The sequence below is a fragment of the Enhydra lutris genome, unplaced genomic scaffold, assembly GCF_002288905.1.
Source record: "Enhydra lutris kenyoni isolate GAN:26980312 unplaced genomic scaffold, ASM228890v2 scaffoldscaffold3, whole genome shotgun sequence".
Taxonomy (NCBI): domain Eukaryota; kingdom Metazoa; phylum Chordata; class Mammalia; order Carnivora; family Mustelidae; genus Enhydra; species Enhydra lutris.
In genome coordinates, this window is record NW_019154087.1 from 66,646,421 (window position 1) to 66,668,903 (window position 22,483).

The window sequence follows — 22,483 nt, forward strand, 5'->3', positions numbered from 1 at the left end:
TCATAGTAATTGAGGCTACAGTGTGGGACAGCTATTGTGGAATTCTTGAATAGGATTGAGAAAGGGAAGTACTTTCAGTCTCAATAGCCCTCACTGCTTGGATTTTTGGCAAACTATCAAAGGGGAGTGTAGCGATAACTGATTTGGTGTGGTTTTAAGGTACCAAATGATTGGACAGGACTTACTCTTAAAATTGCCAAATTGTGTTTTGCAATGAAATCTCTAAGGTGGCCCATGAATTACAGATTTAGTTTTTATAATATGTAATGTGAATGAAAGTCTTTTAACATGTCATGAGAATTTACTATTTACAGAAAATGATTTGAATTTAAAATACCTAATTAAAGGCTGAAAAGAAGAGCAGTTGGTCTTTCAAATAGGTAGTAGTGATTTTGGTTTCTCAGTTAAAGTCATATCCGACAGTTTTTTGTTGTGTATAGATTTATAGCTACCCTCCTCTTCCTATTTGTACTGTTGAAAAAAATATGTATACATATATACATATATAAACACACATATATAGCAATGAAAGTGAAATAAACTTTTTAAATAAAATTAGTATTAACATGGCATCACATTCATTGTTTTTCATTTTTTAAATTTACTATGTTCTTATTTAATATACTGAACATACAGTGTTATATTAGTTTCAGGTGTACAACATACTGATTCAGCAGGTCTGTACGTTACTCAGCATTCATCACGATAAGTGTACTCTTAATCCCTGTCACCTATTTCACCCATCTCCCCATCCACCTCCTTCCTGGTAACCATCAGTTCTCTCCATTTAAGTGGTTTTTTTGTTTATCTCTATTTTGTTGCTGTTTATTTCTTTCTTAAATTCCACATATGAGTGAAATCATATGGTGTTTATCTTTCTCGGACTTCTTTCACTTAGCATTATTTCCTCTAGATCCATCTGTATTCTTGCTAATGGCAAAATTTCATTCTCTTTTATGGTTGAGTAATATTCAAGCTTTTTTATTGAGGTATGACTGACATATAACATTATATTAGTTTCAGGTATAGAATGTAATGATTTAAAATTTGTATATCTTGTGAAATGATCTCCACAATAAGGCTAGTGAACAAAAGAAGCTTTTCAATTTCAATTTTTTTTTTTTAAGATTTCATTTTTAAGCAATGTGGGCTTGAACTCTCAACCCTGAGATCAAAAATTGCATGCTTTACCAACTAAGCCAACCAGGCACCCCCCCCAAAGAAACTTTTTAATTAAAAAAAATTTTTTTTATAAGATTTTGTTTATTTTAGGAGGGGGAAATGAGCAGGGGGAGTGGCAGAGGGAGAAGGAGAGAGAGAATGTCAGGTAGACTCAGCTCAGCGTGGAGCCCAGTGTGGGGCTCTGTCTCATGACCCTGAGGTCATGACCTGAGCTGAAACCAAGAGTCAGACATGTAACCCACTGAACCACCAGGTGCCCCATAAGAAACTTTTTAAAGATTTTGGGGCGCCTGGGTGGCTCTGTGGGTTAAAGTCTCTGCCTTTGGCTCAGGTCATGATTCCAGGGTCCTGGGGCTCTCTGCCTGGCGGGGAGCATGCTTCCTCCTCTCTCTCTGCCTGCTTCTCTGCCTACTTGTGATCTCCGTCTGTCAAATAAATAAATAAAATCTTAAAAAAGATCTTATTTATTCACTTATTTATTTGAGAGGCAGGGAGAACATGTGCAAATAGGGGGAAGTGCAGAGGGAGGAGAGGATTGCGTGGAGTCTGACACAGGGCTTGATGTCATGACCCTGCAATCATGACCTGAGCTAAAACCAAGAGTCAGATGATTAACCAAGATGTCCCCACCAAAAAAACTTACTTATTTATTTATTTATTCATTTTTATTTTATTTTATTTTTTAAAACATTTTATTTATTTGTTCGACAGAGAAGAGGAAAGCACAGGCCAGGGGAGCAGCAGGCAGAGGGAGAAGCAGGCCCCAGCTGAGCAGGGAGCCTGATTAGGGGCTCAATACCAGGAGACCCAAGCCGAAGACAGTTGCTTAACCAAATGAGCCACCCAGGCACCCCTAAAAAAACTTTTGAAAGAAAAAAGTACCTTAACTTGTTTATCCTTACCTGTTGCTTTTAAAGTTTTTTTCTTATTAATTTTCTTTCTCATAATCACACACACATATTTTTACATACATGAATATAACTGAATATAATTTTTATTGTTATATTTTAGAGCAGAGGTGAAAATGGTAATTGTGATAAGTATGGGAAAGTTATACCAGCAAGTGCTGTCATATTTGGGATGGCAGTAGAATGTGCAGAGATAAGAAGACATCATAGGTAAGTGGTTATTTAAATAGTAAATACTAGAAAACATTAATTTTAAAGAGTAAACTGTACTTCAAAGTTTATTTAGTGAATATTTATTTGGATGAGAATTTGTAGTTTTGTGACCTTTAGATTCATGATGTTTGTTCCAGCCTTAATTCCCTGTTTGCCTTTTTCTTACTTTCCTTTAAAGTGTAACTCTAGGGATGCCTGCGTGGCTCAGTTGGTTAATCATCTGCCTTCTGCTCAGGTCATGATCCCAGGGTCCTGAGATTGAGCCCCACTCCGCAGGGAGCCTGCTTCTCTCTCTGCTTGCTGCTCCCCCTGCTTGTGCACACATGCTTGCTTGCTCTCAAAAAAAAAAAATCTTCAAAAACCAATGAAGTAGAACTCTAGAACTAAAACCAGCTTTCAGTTTCTTAGTGGAAAATTAATTTTGATACAACTTAGTATTTTTTTTATTTGTAGTGGATTAAAGATGCCCCCTTCAATAACTTAAGAGTAGTAAAGGTAACATAAATATTTTAGGACACAGTGATGATTAAAAGAAGAAAATAAAAATTATCTTAAACTCTTCACTGTTAGATAGCTACTGTTCATCTTTGTTGTATACTCTTCCTTACTTTTCTGTGCATGTTACAGGGTGATAAGGAAGTAAAATAGTTATCGGTAGGGCATAGGGCACCAACCAGACAGACAGTGGCCTTAATGAATAGATTGGCTGAATTAGTGTGCTGGTTGAGTGTCTGTTCTGTGTAAGTAAAGGTGTGTGAAACTTTTGAAACTTCTGTTTCAAAAGTTTCAGTAAATATGTTTGCTTTTCCTTCGTGAGCCTCTTCATGTTAATCGATATGCTTCATGATTTTTTAAAACCAATTTCCTTTCATTCTGAGTTTAGAATTTTTAGGTGCTTCTACTATTCTGCATATAAGAACAAGGGTAAATATCTTCGTACTTAGAACTTGTCTTTATTATTTTCTTGGGATAAATTTCTTAATAAAGAATCGAGTTACATAAAATTTATTTTTTTTTAATTTTTTTTGAAGATTTTATTTATTTGACAGAGAGAGAGAAATCACAAATAGGCAGAGAGGCAGTCTTTGAAGATTTTATTTATTTGACAGAGAGAGAGAAATCACAAATAGGCAGAGAGGCAGGCAGAGAGAGAGGGGGAAGTAGGCTCCCTGCTGAGCAGAGAGCCTGATGTGGGGCTTGATCCCAGGACCCTGAGATCATGACCTGAGCCAAAGGCAGAGGCTTAACCCACTGAGCCACCCAGGCACCCCGAGTTACATAAAATCTTAAAAAAAAGAAAAAAGAATTGAATTAAAAGGTATGTACATTTTTCAGTTTATGGATACACATTGCTGAATTGCCCACCAGAAAAGCTAGGTTGTGTGTTGCTGAGATTTCTTGCTATAACATGATTCTAGATTCTTTGCCATAAATAGTTTCTCTTTATATTTTATAGTTAAGTCACTAAAATTGTTTGGCTAAGCAAAATAGAAATTGACTGGTGTCTACTATTTTGAAAAAGGATCCCTTTATCATTGATTCGTTTACATAGCAAATAAGGGTCTGACTATACAACAGAAGCACCAGCAGTTTTTGTAAAAATAAAAATGCCATACATTTTGCTTGAGTAGGTCTGGGTGAGTGAGACTTGGTATTTTTTTTTTTTTAAGATTTATTTTATTTTATTTTATTTGACAGATAGAGATCACAAGTAGGCAGAGAGGCAGGCAGAGAGAGAGAGGAGGAAGCAGGCTCCCCGCCGAGCAGAGAGCCCAATGCGGGGCTCGATCCCAGGACCCCGGGATCATGACCTGAGCCGAAGGCAGAGGCTTTAATCCACTGAGCCACCCAGGCGCCCCAGTATTTTTTTTTTTAAGAGTTTATTTATTTACTTGTCAGAGAGAGAGAGAGCACAAGCAGGCAGAGTGGCAGACAGAGGCAGAGAGAGAAGCAGGCTCCCCACTGAGCAAGGAGCCTGATGTGGGACTTGAGCCACATGACCTGAGCCAAAGGCAGTGGCTTAACCAACTGAGCCACTCAGGCATCCCCAAGACCTGGTATTTATTTTTCATGAAGCTCAGCAGTGTGGGTTGAGGACCATGAAGAAAGGTGCTGAAAGATATAGAGATGAGTGCTACTATTTTATCTGGTAGAAAGATTTTTTTTTTTTTTTTTAAGATTTTATTTATTTATTTGAAAGAGAGACAGTGAGAGAGAGCATGAGCGAGAAGAAGGTCAGAGAGAGAAGCAGAATCCCCGTGGAGCTGGGAGCCTGATGCGGGACTCGATCCGGGAACTCCGGGATCATGACCTGAGCCAAAGGCAGTCGTCCAACCAATTGAGCCACCCAGGCATCCCGAAACAATTTTTTTTTAGGATTTTATTTATTTGTAGAATCTGAGAGCAAGAGAGAGCGTCCACAAAGTGAGCACAAGTGGGGGGAGGGGCAGAGAGAGAGGGAAACGGAATCCCAAGCCGACTCCACACTGAGAGTAGAGCTCATTGTGGGGCTCTGTTCCACGGCCCTGAGATCATGACCTGAGCTGAAACCAAGAGTTGGATGTTCAACCAGCTTAGGCACCCGTGGTAGAAACAATTTTAACTACTGTTATAAAAATCACTGTTTGGAACCTAAGTAATTGAATCTTATGCTTATCTGAACAAGCAAATGTTTTAAGAATAGCCAAGAAAAGTGATAAATTTGCCTTATTAGATACAAACCTCTAGAAATAAAAAACACTGATGCAGAAATTGAAAAACAGATCAGTGGAACAAAATAAATACAGACCTTGGAATTTATAGAGATTTAGTAATGATACAGATGTGGTATTTCAGGTCAGCAGAGAAAGGATGAATGGAAATAGAGATATTTTTCATATAGGGAAAAACATTAGGTTCTTACTTTAATTCAAGATGAATTAAATAAGTGTAGATAATTCATTGAGTGATGAAGGCTTTCCAAAGGAAAACATAGGATAGAGTCTAAAAAGCCATAGAAGAGTGACAAATTTGACTACTTTAAAAAAATTTTAATATATCTGGTGAAAGTGTAAATAAAGTTAAAAGACAGTTGACAGGCTGAGATAAAAATTTGCAACTTTTACAACAAAGCATTAATATACTTAAAATTGTTAATCAGAGAAATGGAAATTAAGTCAATATAACTTTTTTTGAGTAATTATATTAGCATTAAAAATGATAATATCCTGTTTTCTCACAGGTGTGGGGAAAACTTATACACTGTTAGTACAACATTTTAGTAGCTCTATTTGGCATTATCTAAAAAAACTAAAGATCTGAATAGTCCTTGACCTAGTATTTCCACTTCTGGTAAGCTGTCCTGATAAACATGCTTACATGTGTGTACAGGGGTGTTTAATGTAATGCTGTAATTGGGAAAAAAAACTATCTGAAGGCTTATTAATAAGAAAATATTTCAATTTTTGATAAAACATTCGCTTAGTGCAGTACTGTGCAAATGTCATAAAGAATTATTTAAGGTACATGTATAGACATGGAAAGAAGTTCATGATATACTATTAAGTGAAGAAGACAAGGTGTAATCCTAGGAGCAGTGAGCATACCTGACACTAGGTCTTGGTTTCTAAATTCCATTCCTTGCCAAAGGGAACTATAGCTCCTTGGAGAAATGGCTGCTTCCAGGATTAGGGTAGGACACATTCAAGATGACTTTGAAACATTTTGCGTTGGAAATTAAGGAAGTACTAAAAAAAAATTATAGGCCATTAAAAGGATATAGAAGCATGTTTGGAAGAGTCTCCCACTGGCCAAATCTGAGAGAATTTAAGCACCAAATACATACATACATACATAAGGGCATTTACAAATTAAAACCCATTGGATAAAATAAGAATCCATGAGTTTCTACTTATAATAAATAGATTAATAAATTCATAAATGGGGACAAAAGGACAGTTCTTTCCAGCAGGAGAATATTGACTAATAATAAAACAAATGTTGCAAAATTATTGTTTGCAATCCCCATGTAAAGATGGGAGCAAAGGTTATGAATGGATCAAATCAAAGGGGGGAAAATTTAATGAAGGTCAAGATATTTGTAAGTTTAAAAGTATCTTCTCACAAATAATTTATTACAAAAGGAAAAATGTTGATTACACAGGGAAAAAACCACATAGCATGTTAACCAAGTGATCAAAATTAACATCACCAGTAAGATTCTTCTAAATCCGATACTTTGAGGGTATATCACTTATGTAATATTACACCCAAAATGTATATAACATATACATAATTATGAAAAAAACCCTCTCTTTGCTGTTCCGCCTGCAGAGGGAAAGGGAGGAGCAGACTCCTTGCTAAGCAGGAAGCTCAATGTGGGGCTTGATCCCAGGACCCTGAGATCATGACCTGAGTCAAAGGCAGACATTTAACTGACTGAGCCACTCAGGAGTCCCTGGAGTATTTATTTCTCATAAAATGATGTGGCTAAAATATACACGAAATGTTTTTTTTTTTTTCCCAGTGTAAATTTTTATTGACATCAGAATGCTGTTAAAGCAAGTGCATAAACCATAAATTTATGATTTGATGAATTTTCATGACATTGATACACTTGTGTAACCAATGATCAGATCAAGATCCAGAACACCACCACCCCGGAAGGTCCCCAGGAAGAAACCCCTTCCAGTTACGGGTTCCCTGTCCCCCATTAGAGTAGCCACTATCCTGACTTCTGACACCATAGATTATTTTGACTGTTTTGAATTTCATACAAGTGGGATCATACAGAGTAAGTTTTTTTGTGCCTGACTTCTTTTTTTCAACATCCCTGTTCACTGGTGTATAGTTTGCGCATTCTCATTGATGTATAGTATACCAGTGGATGAATATACCAAAATTTTTGCTTTTACTGATGATGGATATTTAGGTGATATCTAGTTCCTTGATTATTGGAAATAGTACATCTGTAAGCATTCTTGAGCATTCTTTTGGTGATTGTGTGTATGAATTTTTGTTGGCTGTATTCCCAGAAGTAGGAAAGCCAAATACCTTGAGGTTCCTGTATTAAGAGTGAATCTAGAATGGTTATGTTCAGCTTAAGTAAGTACTGTGAAAAGTCTTCCAAAGTGATCTTATTAATTTTATACTCCTGCCAATAGTGTATGAGATGGTATCATCACCAACACTGGGTATTGACTATTTCGTTTTCCCAGTTCTAGTGGTTGTGTAGGTGTTAACTTCACTTCCCTGGTGACTAATGCATGTTATTGGCAATATGTTCTTTTGTGAAGTGTCCATTTACGTCTTTTGCCCATTTTTTCTTAAGTTGTAGAAATTTAAAGGTGTATTTCGGATATGAGCCCTTTTTTGAATAGATGTATTATAAATTGCTTCTACTCAATGTGCCTTTGTATTTTTTAAAGCTGAGTAGCTTTTGATGAAAAGAGTTTTTAATTTTATTATAGACCTATTTGTCATTTGTTTTGCTTTATAGTTAGTGATTGTGTATGTAATTGTGTTTAAACTTCTGTCAGTAAAGTGACTTCATTTTTATGTTTATTTTTTCTGGACTCAGTATTAGATGGTGTTACTTGATTCTAAAACAAAACAAAACAAAACAAAGAAAACATCTTTCTCCCTTCCCCTTCTCATTTTCCCTCCTACCAGGGTGGGTACTAAGAATGTTGCTGGGATCTGTTTACCAACATATGTGAAATTTCAGAGTCCAGCTTGTTCTGTAGATACTGAAGAGACAGTTGAACCATATACAACTGAAAAGATGAGTCGAGTTCCTGGCGGGTATTTGGCTTTGACAGAGCGCTTTGAAATTATGACAGTAGATTTCAACAATCTTCAGGTAAAAAAAAAAAAAAGAAAAAGAAAAAGTTCACCTATAATTTTTGAGCATTAAATTTCAAGCATTCTTTAAAGTAATACATAGGACAGTCTTATTTTATGAATTTACATGGGATTCTACTTACTACATATAAGGAAAATGATTTAATTATAATCAGTATTTTCTCCTGAGAAGATTATGTACTTACTTTAAATACATAGGAAAAAAAATCCCTAAGGTTTGTTGGGAATGTATAATGTGACAGGTGCTTTCACATGTGTTCTTAGATGGTTTTTACAACAGTGTTGCAACTATAATTATAGTTAAGATTATCCTTGTGCTATATAGATGAGGGAATTGTTTCTTACATTAATTTTCCCCAAATTATGCAGGTGTGAATGCAAGAGTTATAATCTAGAGCTTTCTGACTTTCTCAGTGTCATGCTTCCATTTCAGGTTAACAGTATTCCTTGAAAAGAACAGTAACCCAAATCTCTAGATCGTATCTGTATCAGGGTGATCACCCAAATCAGTTGCCCAGAAATGAGAAGTTTCCAAGACATGGGACTTTCAGTTTTAGACTAGGACAGTCTTGGGCAAACCAGGACAGGTTGGTTGCCCTGAGTCTCTGTGTATGTATTGGTGGGTGGTGGGCAGATGTGCTGCATAAAGAAAATGCCCAAGGAAATTGAGAAAGTTCACACAGAGTCCTTGTCTGAAGATCATTAAGGTTAGATGAGATGTGTCTGGGGACAGAAGACTTTGTAAGGGCCATTATAGCCTGTGATCTTTATAATTCATAAATTTAATATAATTTAATCTCCTACTAATTGTTACTAGGTTCTTCTTAAGGTGGTTTGGAGCTGCATTAACACTTTGACATTACTTACTGAGGCTGAGCTTCAAGACCATTTCATTTCTGATATAACAGTTACAGTAGGGAACAATACAGTTATAGTTGCTAAATACTCCAAAGCTGTTGTTTTCTTATTTTGAGCTTTTCTTATGTTAATTTTTCTTTGCCACAGTTTAAAAAAAAAACAACACTTTACTAAGGCTTTAATTTGGAAGTCGTATTTACTTGTTTAACACTTTCGAGTAATAAAGAAGAAAAGAAACAGTGTATGTCTTCCTTTTTAAAATCTAAGTCCTACTTTCCCCAGACCACGAGTTTGAGGTACATCTTTTCAGACTTGCTTTTTTATTCTTCTAAACACACACACACACACACACACACACACTTTTTAAAAATAAAATCCCTATTTGTTTGCCACTTGCTGCCTTCATTCAACAATATATCATGAACTTCTTTCTTTTTCCTTTTTTTTTTTTGTCATGGACTTCTTTCTACACCAGTATTATGTATCTGCCTCATTGTTTTTAATAGTTACACAGTATTCCACTATGATAGATGGGAGCTTTTCATCCAGTATGCCTCAAATGGCTATAGGTATGTAAGGATATTGATTTTCCTAAGGATGCTGGGCAGATGTGAGAATTTACAGAAATAGGAAGTGATATGATATTGGTGATATGATATATACATATTAAATATATATTAAATATATAAAATGTTTTCATTCCTTTTACATTTTTGTCAGGAATTAAAAAGTCTTGCAACTAAAAAACCTGGTAAAATTGGTATTCCTGTTATTAAAGAAGGCATACTAGATGCTGTTGTGGTTTGGTTTGTACTCCAGCTTGATGATGAACATAGTTTATCCACAAGTCCTAATGAGGAAACATGTTGGGAACAAGCTGTCTACCCTGTACATGACCTTGCAGGTATATCTTATCTAATTGTTGTTTGTTTGTTTTTTTAAATCTTGTTGCTTTAATCCTGTAAGCATTTGAATTAGTGTAAAAAAAATTTACTTTGAATAAGAAATTTCCAGTCAAGGGAGATTGGTTAAATTTTTTAGGACTTTTTATTGTTTTGAAAAAGATTTTATTTATTTGAGAGAGAAGAGAGCATTCAGGCTTGAGTAGGGACAAGGGTAGAGGGAGAAGCAGGCTCCCTGCTGAGCAGGGAGCCCATGCAGGGCTCAATCCCAGGACATTGCGATCATGACCTGAGGGGAAGGCAGCTGCTTAACAGGTTTGAGCCACCCAGGCACCCCAGAACTTACTTTTTAAAAAAGTAGTTTTAAATAATTAATACATGTTTTAAGAAGAGAAATTAAAATGTAATTGCTGTATACCACTCAAAAATACCTATCATTGGGGTGCCAGGGTGGTTCAGTTGGTTGAGTGTCCGACTCTCGATTTTGGCTGGGGTTATGGTCTCAGGTCCTGAGATTGAACCCTGTGTAGGGCTCTTTGCTTAGCAGGGAGTTGGCTTAGGATTCTCTCCTTCTCCCCTCCTGTTGCTTGTATGCATGTTCTCTCAAATAAATAAATAAATAAATAAATAAATATGATTTATTTTAAAAATGTGATTTCTTTAGCTCTGATTACTCTGGTTATCCGTAGATAAGAGAAATGCTAGTCTATTTGTTATAGAACAGTGGAAAAGTACTAGGGTAGGAGTTCTTGCTGCTTGTAGAATCTGTGGAGCCCCCAGTCATAAAAGTGCGCGCGCGTGCGCGCGCACGCACACACACACACACACACACACACACACACACACAAAACAAAATTTTGCAGTTTTAGAGGGTTTATAAATTCACGGACTTCCCTAGAGAGTCTGTGTTAAAGATATTTTTTGTATAGAAATTTTTTTACCAGCAGTTTGGTGGATTTCAATATAGTTCACATAAGTTGTATTACATAGAAAAATTCTACCTTTTTTAAGTGGGGGCAGGTAATAAGTTTCTATTTCTGTGTAGTTTTCCTAGTCAAGGATCTAATTTGGCAAGATGGTTAAATCTTGGAATGAGTATAGTTTCGAGGCTAGTATGGTGTTTTTGGAGCCAGTCAGGTAGCCTTGGATTCAGGTCTTGGCACTGCTGCTTACCGACTTCCTGGCTGGCTTGCTGACTATGTCTCAGAGTTTTTATCATTTGATATACAAAAATGGGATGATGCTGCCTACCTTGCAGGATTGTACCTTGTAGAGATTTTAAGAAATAATGGACAAGGCACGCCTGGGTAGCTCAGTCAGTTAAGTGTCTGCCTTTGGCTCAGGTCATGATCCCAGGGTCCTGGGATCGAGCCCCGAGTTGGGCTCCCTGCTCAGAGGGGAGCCTGCTTCCCCCTCTCCCTCTACCCCTCCCCTTGCTTGTGTTTCTTCTCTCACTGTCTCTCTGTGTGTCAAATAAATAAATAAAATCTTAAAAAAAAAAAAAATAAAGTGTGTGCCTTCGGCTCAGGTCATGATCCTGGGGTCCTGGCATTGAGTCTGGCATTGGGCTCCTTGCCTGGCAGGGAGTCTGCTTCTCACACTGCCTGCCGTTCTACCTGCTTGTGATCTCTTCTTCTCTGTGACAATAAATAAATAAAATCTATCTTTAAAAAAAAAAAAGAAATAATGGATGTAAAATGCATATCAGCAACATAGCAACTGGCACTCAATTAGTAGCATTTTTTATTTGAGTTTATTAAAAAATTTTAATTCCAGTATAGTATATGGTGTTATATTAGTTTCAGATAATCATTGTAATAATTGAGTAATTCTCTACATTACTCAGTGTTCATCATAAATATACTCTTAATCCTCTTCTCCTGTTTCACCCATCCATCTGCCCCCACCTTGTAACCACCAGTTTGTTCTGTATAGTTAAGAGTCTGTTTTTTCGTTTGTCTCTTTCTTTGTTAATTTATTTTTCTTTTTTTTTTTTTTTTTTTTTTTTTTTAAAGATTTTATTTATTTACTTGACAGAGAGATCACAAGCAGGCAGAGAGGCAGGCAGAGAGAGAGGAGGAAGCAGGCTCCCCCAGAGAGCAGGGAGCCCGATGCGGGGCTCGATCCCAGGACTCTGAGATCATGACCTGAGCCGAAGGCAGCGGCTTAACCCACTGAGCCACCCAGGCGCCCCGTTCATTTATTTTTCTTAAATTCCACATGTGAATGTACTATGGTATTTGTCTGTTTCTGACTGACTTATTTCACTTAGCATTATACTCTCTAGATCCATCCATATTGTTGCAAGTGCAAGATTTCATTCTTTTTTATGGCTGAGTAATATTCTATCTATATACCACATCTTTTAGAAACATTTTTTAAGTTCCAGTTAACATACAGTGTATTTATTAGTTTTAGGTGTACAATATAGTGATTCAGTACTTCATATACCACCTGTTCATCATTTGCTCATCACAGCAAGTGCACTCCTTAATCCCCATATCGCCATCACCTGTTTAACTCATCCCCACACCCTCCCTTCTATACACATCTTGTCTATCCATTCATCTATCAGTGGACACTTGGGCTGCTTCTGTACCTTGGCGATTGTAAAAGGCTGCTATGAATGTAGGTATTAGTGTTGAATTAGTGTTTCCATATTCTTTTTGGTATTCATTTTCATTATTCATTCTCATATTCCACTACCCAGTAGTGGAATTACTGGGTCATACTGTAATTACGGTAGTTGTGTTCTTAATTTATTGAGGTACTTCCATACTATTTTCCACAGTATTCCCACCAACAGTGCATAAGGGTTCCTTTTTCTCTACATTGTTGCCCACACTTGTTGTTTCTTGTGTTTTTGGTTTTAGCCATTCTGACAGGTGTGAGGTTATATCTCATTGTGGTTTTGATTTGTATTTCCATGATGATGAGTGATTTTGATTATCTTTTCATGTGTTATTTTTTATTCTTTCTAATAGTTACTTGGGTGGGCTTTCTTTTTTTAATCTTTCTTGGGGAAAGGACATTTTATTTTTTATCTATTTAAATTTATTTATTTTTAAAAAGATTTTATTTATTTATTTGACAGAGAGACATCACAAATAGGCAGAGAGGCAGGCAGAGAGAGAGAGGGGGAAACAGGCTCCCTGCTGAGCAGAGAGCCCTGATGTGGGGCTCAGTCCCAGGACCCTGAGATCATGACCTGAGCCGAAGGCAGAGGCTTAACCAGTCACTGAGCCACCCAGGCACCCCGGGAAAGGACATTTTAAATGTGTAAACAAGAATAACCTGTATTTGCAACTGGTTCTAAAGCTGATAAGAAGGAATTGTGATTATACATTTACATTTAAATTTTTACCGAGTTTGAAAGCTTAAGGATAAGAGCATAATATGGTCTTTATTGTAGGACTTAAATCCTTCCTTATATTATTAAATTCTTAAACATTCAAGTGTCTAAATACTTCCAGTTAGAAATATATTCTATTAAATCCTGCCTTGTTCTTCTGGAAATTTCTTAGAGAAAAGAATATCCCTTTAAGCTAAGGTGAGGGTTTGGTTATTGACCCCTTTCATTTATTTTTGTTATTGTTGGCTTCATTACTGAAGAAGATTAAGAGTCCCCTGGAACCCTTCCCCCACCCCCTAATATGGAGATGATGATAGCTAGTGATTGCACTAAAAGCACTGTAGTACTAGTAGTTGGGGTCTAATAGTAGAGATCTTGAATCTAATCTCTCTATTATGCTATAAGTTAATTGTCTTCAAATTTAAGTTTTTGGCTAAGAAAGCTGGAGGGATTTTTCCTGGCTTTTGTAGGAAATGAATAAATTAATTCACTTAATTCTATTAAATCAATGGATGTAATCTTTCCTGTAGTGATTTCAGAATAGGGGAGGGTGGGAGAGTTTGTATGATCCTCAGACTTATAAATATATTCATCAATTACAATTTTTTTCTTTCTTACTATTTTATGGAGACTACCGGATAAAACGTGGGGACCATGTGATGATGGAAGTGTCTTGTCAAGATTGTTACTTAAGAATCCAGAATATCAGTGTTTGTGGTCCAGAATGTGAAGTGGATACTGGAAAAAATTTTACCAAAAATAAAGACTTGCTCACTTTAGGAAGTGAGGCTGAACTCTGTAGTGCCCTGGCTAACCTTCAGACCAGTAAACCAGATGCTGTAGAGCAGACATGTATATTGGAATCCACAGAAATTGCTTTGCTTAATAACAACGTCTATCATGAAGGCTTTAAAATGGCAATGAGAAAAGTATTGTCTTCGTTGACTCAAGAGAAACTGTGTCAGGCCATGGACACTCAGTGTCAGAATGAGATGAGCTGTGGAAGTGAAGAGAGTAATTCTCAAGAGATCATCCCTGAACCTTTCTATGTGTTAGATGTGTCTGAAGGCTTCTCTATTCTGCCCATAATTGCTGGCACACTTGGGCGGGTTAAACCTTACAGTTCTGTGGAAAAAGACCAGCATCGTATCACTCTGGACCTCATATCTGAAGCCAATCACTTTCCTAAAGAAACACTTGAGTTTTGGTTAAGGCATGTGGAAGATGAATCTTCTGTGTTGCAAAGGCCAAAATCAGACAAGTTGTGGAGTATAATTATATTGGATGTCATTGAGCCATCTGGGCTCATTCAGCAGGAAATAATGGAAAAAGCAGCAATATCCAGGTAAAACACAAAATACAACTTTTGGTTTTTGAGCTTAAATTCATGTAAATTCTTTTATTCTTTAATGGCATAGTTGTACAAGTGAGTCATGATCATGTATGTTCCTTAAACATTGCTTTTCAGGATATGTGACATTATCCCTTTCTCTTTGTGTGCATGTCAGTACTCATTTTTTTTCATCTAAAGGAACACCTTCTCTATAGGTGTCAAGAAGAGAGCCTGCTTTGGGATTGGACTGCCTGTATATAGTATAGAGAATTAAGTAGAGGTTTGTAAGAACAGAAAAGATATTCAGGGTAAATAAGGAAAAAATCAAATCTCATCTTTATGATATAAGAAATATCTTAAATGGGGCACCTGGGTGGCTCAGTCAGTAAAGTGTCTGCCTTTGGCTCAGGTCATGATCCTGGGGTTCTGGGATCGAGTTCCAGGTTGGGCTCCTTGCTCAGTGGGGAGCTGGCTTCTCCCTCTTCTTCCATCTCATGCTCTCTCTAGCTGTCTCTGTCATTATCTTTGTTTCTATCTCTCAAATAAATAAATAAAATCTTAAAAAATACCTTTAAGAAACATATAATACACATTTGATGGTATATTGGTAGAGCAAAGTGCTTCTTATAAACAAGTCCCAGTTCTCTTAGGTCTTAAAATCTTTATTTTATAATACAGTTTTCTTTCCAAGGTATTTTCCCTTCAGTGTTGGTTGGTGGAGGCAAAAATTGACCCCATATTTAATACTGAAAGCAAATTCAACTAAGCTTCAAAGTTCTTTAGTTGTGCTGCTCAGATCTGAGTGCCTATTGGCCATTTGTATATCTTCTTTGGAAAAATGTCTCTAAAGGTTCTTTGTCAATTTTTGAGTCAGATGTTTTTTTTAATTGAGTTTTAGGAATTTTCTGTGTATCTGGATATTAATATCTTATCAGATAATTGACAAATATTTTCTCCCATTCTGTGGGTTGGTTGCCTTTTTATTGAGAGTATCTTTTGATATGCAGAAATTTAATTTATTGATACAGTCCACTTTGTTTTTTGTTTTACTTTTGTTGCCTGTTTTTGGTGTCATTTCCAAGAAATTATTGTCAAATGCTATGGTCTAAAGCTATTCTCCTATGTTTTCTTTTAAGGGTGTTTATAGTTTTAGGTCTTATATTTAGATCTTTGATCCATTTTGATTTAATTTTTGTATATGGCATACAGTTAGGGCCCAGCTTCAGTCTTTTGCGTATGGTTATCATATTAGTAGAAAAGACATCCATTCCACATTGAATAGTCTTTTTTTTTTTTTTTTAAAGATTTTATTTATTTATTTGACAGAGAGAGCGAGAGCGAGGGCACAAGTAAGCAGAGGGGCAGGCAGGGAGAAGGAGAAGCAGGCTCTCCACCGAGCAGGGAGCCGGATGTGGGGCTCGATCCCAGGGGCCTGGGATCATGACCTGAGCCAAAGGCAGTCGCTTAACCGACTGAGCCACCCAGGTGCCCCTCACGTTGAATGGTCTTGACAGCCTTGGCAAAAACCGTTTTACCATATATGTAAAAATTTATTTCTGAAGTCTTTAGTTCCATTTCATTGATCTACATATCTGGTCTTTATGCCACTACCATCCTATTCTTTATAATAAGCTTTATAATAAGTGTGTTTTTAAGCAGCTAAGCCTTTTTTTTTGTCGTGGTGGTAAAAAAAACAACATTAAATTTATCATCTTAACCATTTTAAAACAATATTTTATTTATTCATTAGAGAGAACATGGTAGGGGGGCAGAGGAAGAGGGAAAAGCAGACTCCCCACTGAGCAGGGAACCAGATGCAGGAGGCTTAATCCCAGGACCTGAACCAAAGGCAGATACTTAATTGACGGAGCCACCAAGGCATTCCTAGGTGGAAAAATCATAAAACCATCATAACCATTAAAAATCATTTAATGATTGACCATTAAAAATGTTTAAAAATCATAACCATTTTTAAGCATACAGTTTAGTAGTACTAAGGTTTATTCACATTATTGTACAACAGATCTGTAGAACTTTTTCATTTTTGAAAACTAAAACTATAGCACAAAACACTAATTCTCCTTCCTGGCAAGCCCGTGGCACCCACCTTTCCAATTTCTGTTTCTATTTTTTTGAGTACTTTAGATACTTCATATGTAGAATCATATGGTATTTGTCTTATGTAACTGGTATATTTCACTTACCATAGTATCCTTAAGGTACATCCATGTTGTAACAGGTAGTAGGATTTCCTCCTTTTTTTAAAACTGCCTAATATTCCACTGTATGAAGATGCCCGTTTCATTAGCCATTCATCTGTTGATGGACATTTGAGTTATTCTGCCTTTTAGCTCCAGTCAATAATGGTGCGTGAATATGAGTGTTCATATATCTCTCTGAGAGTCTGCTTTCAATTCTTTTCATACGTATCTAGGGGTGTGGTTGAATCATAATTCCGACTTCAGTATTGCAGCTTCCTTGGTGCTGTGGCAAGTCATGGTACTAGAGCTCACCCTAATGTCTCTCTATGGTACTGCACACCCTATGCTCCTTAACCAAGCCAAGTGATGTCCTTTGTCTATCAGAGATCCCAACCGACTCCCATTTTTTGGTCGCTGCTTAGGTTCATGCAAGAGAGAAATCAGTACCTTGGACAGCCCCCCACCCAAAGTCAGAGTGTTAGCTATATGCTCCAACATTTTTTTGGAGCATATATCTTTTTTCTTCCCAACAAGAAGCAGGGAATTTGGAGTTCTCTCTTGATTGTGCTATGCTGTATGTGCTTGGGGAAGGGACTATGGCAAGTAAATGTGATACATTTTCCATGTTGTTCTTTCTGGCTGCGCACTGGCCTGGGGTATAGGAACCTCCTAACTGGTTTCTAGATATCTCAGAAACAGTTTAGCCTGTGTGTTTTTGTTAAGTGTCTCTGGGGAGAGGTGAGTTGGAGGCTTCCTATTCACCATTTTGCTTATATGGTCATTTTCCCTGTACTTTGTAAAAGTTTTGAAATTGGTAAGTGTAAAACCTCCAACTTTGTTTTTGTTTTTTTCAAGATTGTTTTGACTATTCTGGATCCCTTGAAATTCCATATGAATTTTAGGATGGCGATTTTTCTGTTTCGGTAAAAAATGCTGTTGGGATTTGATAGGGATTACATGAAATCTGTAGAGTTCACTTTGAGTAGTATTTACATTTTAACAATATTTTCTTCCAGTCCCTGAATGTGGGATATCTTTCAGTTTATTCATGACTTAAAAAAAAAAATTCTATTTATTTATGTGAGAAAGAGGGAGTGCATGTACGCGCAGGAGTGGGGAGGTGGGATGGGGGGGCACAGAAGGAGAAGGACAAGCAGACTCCTAACTGAGCAGGGGGTCTGACACGGGGCTCAATCCCAGGACCCCAGAATCATGACTTGAGTCGAAGGCAGATGCTAAACTGACTGAGCTGTGCATTTGCTCCTATTTGTGCTTTCTAGCAATGTCTGTAGTTTTCAGCTTATAACTCTTTAACCTGCTTGGTTAAGTTTATTCCTAAGTTGATGCTATTATAAGTGGGATTGTTTTCTTAATTTCCTTTTTTGGATTGTCCGTGCTAGTTTTAGAAATACAACTAATTTGTGTGTGTTGATTTTATATCCTGCAACTTTGCTGAATTTATTAGTTTTAACATTTTTGTTTGGAATCTTTAGGAGCTTCTAAATATATGATAATGTTGTCTATGAGCAGAGATAATTTTACTTCTTCATTTTTAGTTTCAATGACCTTCATTTTTCTTGCCTGATTGCTTCCTTTAGGACTTCCAGAGACTATGTTGAATGGAGGTAGTGAAAGTGGGTATCCTTGTCTTGTTTCTGATCTTAGTGGGAAAGCTTTCAGTCAGTCACATTTTATTTAAATGGAACCTTTAAAGGATTTTTTAAAAGTTATAAAAACAATTTAGCAGACAATGTGTTCTGTGTTATAATAGTGCGAAACAACTTATGTAAAGCTACCAACTGCTCTTCCCTGTGTTTCTTAGTAGGGGGAGGAGTCCTATTAGCAGTTTGAATGGGACAGTTTTTTTTGTTTTTGTTTTTGTTTTTGTTTTTGTTTTCTTTATTTTTTTTTATTTTTTAATTTTTTTACAGTTCTTATATAGGATTGTCTTATAGATTGCAGGATGTTTGGCATCTCTAGGCACTAAATGCTAGTAGCACCTGTCATCATTGTTTTAACCGGTATTCTTTCCTCTCCTCCAAATACCTCCTGAGGAACAGTGGGGAACCAGTGGTTCTTTCCGTTAGCCCAAGCTATTGTACAACCTCCTTACATGGCTTATCTTGATTCTGGGGATAGAGGTATGCAGATACTCTCACACAGGCTTGCTGTTATTACTTTAGGCTCTAACAAAGAGGAGGTCTCATGCCTGGGAAAGAGGATGCAATTAGTGATTGGGAGAATAAATTATATCTGGGATAAGGGATCTCTCTTACTGGAACTCCTCCCAGACACCATCCCTCTCCACCGCCCCCCCTGCAGAGCGAGAGAAAATGAGTCATTTTGCAGACTTCAGTATGTAGTTTCTAAATTACTTTCGTAGTCGTTGTAAAATGTTTAGTCATACTAGATTAAAACACAGGAGAACTTTTTTTTGGTACTTTTTTTTTTTTTAATTTAAACCCATTTAAAAACATCTTGTGTTGGATCACGAAGAAACTGAAGGATTTCTTCTCTTCAGAATTTTTGCCATTTATGGTTAAACTTTTGAGTTGGAATGTATTTTTTCACCCCTGAAGGCACAGATGGTTTAGAAGTGCTATTTGGCTTTGAAGAAGATTCCATTGAGGAGTCTGGCAGCTCCAGTGGCATAAGTGACAACAAAACAATGTCAGTAAAGCTAAGCATAGTTGCAAGGCGATTACTGTTTTATCTAACGTAACTGAGAAGCATTTCTGTTAGGACAGTAATATTGAGTTAAGGATTTGTAAAAGATTTTAGATTAGAATAATAGGACTACAGCCTTTTAAAATAATTTTCATATACTGCCTTTCTGTAGTATTTATCTCTGGCATAGTCATTAGTACTTGATTTAGCCTTTTATAACTTTTTTAACGTTCAGCAAGTAAAATTTTGATACTTTGTTTGGTCTGATTTTCTGAAATGATTTTATGTATTGCCCTCCCTTCCTCTTTCCCATAGATTTTTATGGTTAAAAGATTGACTTTTAACCTGTGTACTTTTTCAGCTTGCAGATTTCATAGTACAGTAACCCTCTTGTGTTTTTTTGGGGGTGGAGGGGATTAGTCAAGCAGCATAAAAGCTCTGTGGCTATCTGTCATTTGAGATCTTGTGCCCTTAAAAGGAAAATTAGATCTGTTTCTATTTATTTATTTATTTATTTGAAAGATTTTATTTATTTATTTGACAGAGGGAGATCCCAAGTAGGCAGAGAGGCAGGCAGAAATAGAGAGGGAAGCAGGTCCCCTGCTGAGCAGAGAGCCCAGTGCGGAACTTGATCCCAGGACCCTGAGATCATGACCTGAGCCGAAGGCAGAGCCTTAACCCACTGAGCCACCCAGGAGCCCCTGATCTGGTTCTATTTAAACAGATCACAATTAGCAAATAACTTGAGAAAAATTTAGTAACATGAATTTTCAGAATTAAACCTGATCCATTTGAGGAAAACAGGTTTCTTCAATTTTTTGGAAGATAAATTTTTATCTGGTTTGCTAAAGACATAGGAATTTTGTTAAGAGCTATGTAATTTTACTAATTGTAGAGATTAATTTCTACTAGAATTTACCTAAAATATTAGAAGTTGATAGGAAAGCAGTAACGAAAATAAGCGAAGCATTGGGGTCAGGATGGAATCCTTTTTTAGGCCAGTCTGTAATATACAGGATTTATTACAATTTAAATGATTATGTACTTATATTTACTGAAGAGAGATTATCCTGATTTAGGATCATGACTTCTCTCATTATATTTAGGAATCATCTCTAACTTCCCTTGCTGATTCTGTGTTCCTCAAATGATCTGGTTATGACATGGCTTCTGATTAGCTGGCTAATCTTAGGGAGAGCTGTTACAAGAACAGTCTGTTTACGTATTGTAAACTTTTCCACCAACTTTTTATCTTGAAATACTTCAAAATTTCAAACTTAAGAAAAACTGCAACAATGAAAACAAGACTGCTGTTTTGTCTTTATAACCTTCACTCTTACTTCAACATTTAGTGTGTGTCTCCTTAGAACAAAGGCTTCCCTCCCCACATATCACAATAAAATCACACTCAGGAAACTTAGCATTGATAAAATGCTATTGTTTAATATATAGTCTATATTAAAATTTCCCCTACTGTCCCAGTAATATCCTATATTCCTTTTTCTTCTTCCCAATCTAGGTTCTAATCAAGGGTCCGGCATTGCATTTAGTTGTCATGTCTTGTTATAGTTTGCCATTCTTATTTTAGATACAGTATTTTTAAATGGTTGAGAGAATCAGTTTAGTAAAAGACAGAAGAATTAATGATTTGAAACTAATTTAAGAGCAGAAATGCCAAAGTGGTTTTGAGGAATGGGTGTTTTATATAAGTTTGTCAAGATTTTAATGACCCATTAAGGGAAACCACATAGCATAAAATTTTAGTAACTTGTAGGATAAATGTCTTGGCAAAACCAGACCTTATCCTTGTGTTATTATAAATAGATCCTTACTAATCCTGTGTATTTAAGAGGAAAAATTTACTATGAAAGATACATACGATAATATGAAGTCCATTTGTCTATAAATAGCCTGTCCTAGAAGTTCAGGTGGAAACCAGCTTAGAATATTCAGTAAAAATGAGGGATTTAATGTGTGACTGTAAATGTGGCAAATGAAAATAATGACTTGGTTGAAAGTCCTTTAAAGTATTCTCCCAATTGCTTCATTTGATGGTAGTAGAAGACCCACTTACTGCCTCATGCTTCTCATAGCTGAGGGGTGAGGAAGTAAGACTGTATAGGTGGACATGGGAGCTGCCTTGGTTTAAGAGCCCTAAACTTCACATAGGAACTAATACCTCCTGTAGGTGTAGCAATAGGGAAACTTGGTTGCAAGATAACACCCTGAGGGAAGCCGAAAGATGATACAGCTTCCCATCAGGTGCTTATAGTTTGTTCATGGTTCTCTCAGTCTAGATGCATTCTCCCTACTAAGAGGCAATTAAAAAAATCTTTGTCCTAAGCAGTGTTGCTGATCACACTAAGATGGCTGATATTCTTCCTTTATGGGATTTCTAGGGAATCAAAAGGTGAACCCAAGATCAGTTGTAGGAGGAGAATGGGTTTTGTTAACACTTTACTAATACTCTTCCTAACGTCCTTTACTAGAACATTTTGATTTTTAATTACATTTTTTTCTTTCAGTGTTTAACTTTTTGTTTTGAAATAATTTCAGGCTTACAGAGAAGTTAAAGAATAACAAAGAACTTTTAACAACAGCAGCAAAAAAGAATTTTTAACATTCACCTTATAGCCAGATGCATAAATTGTTACTCTTTTGCCACATTTGCTTTATTATTCTCTCTGAACTATTTAATATTTTTTAAAAGATTTTATTTATTTATTTGACAGACAGAGATCACAAGCAGGCAGAGAGAGAGCGGGGAGCAGAGAGCCCGACGCGGGGCTCGATCCTAGCACCCTAAGATCATGACCTGAGCCGAAGGCAGAGGCTTCAACCCACTGAGCCACCCAGGCGCCCCCTCTCTGAACTATTTAGAATAAGTTCCAGATATCACGTTCTCTTACCCCGAAATACTTTGGTGTATATTTCTAAGAACAAGGATATTCATTTATATAACCATCATACAGTTGTCAAAATCAGGAAGGATGGCCATAATACCTATGTCTAGTGTACAGTCCTTC

The 22,483-nt window shown here is 36.6% G+C and overlaps 1 protein-coding gene across 2 annotated transcripts in view; it reads left to right on the top strand.

Moving 5' to 3' along the window:
- The window catches only part of LOC111156940 (protein arginine methyltransferase 9), a 38,700-nt gene that overhangs the window by 9,440 nt on the left and 6,777 nt on the right, over window positions 1-22,483 (top strand). For both annotated transcript variants that reach the window (XM_022518106.1, XM_022518114.1), the window contains 4 exons: window positions 2,194-2,300; window positions 7,953-8,142; window positions 9,723-9,906; window positions 13,887-14,601. In XM_022518106.1, the coding sequence (XP_022373814.1) occupies window positions 2,194-2,300; window positions 7,953-8,142; window positions 9,723-9,906; window positions 13,887-14,601 (1,196 nt within the window). The remainder of the gene's footprint in view (window positions 1-2,193; window positions 2,301-7,952; window positions 8,143-9,722; window positions 9,907-13,886; window positions 14,602-22,483) is intronic.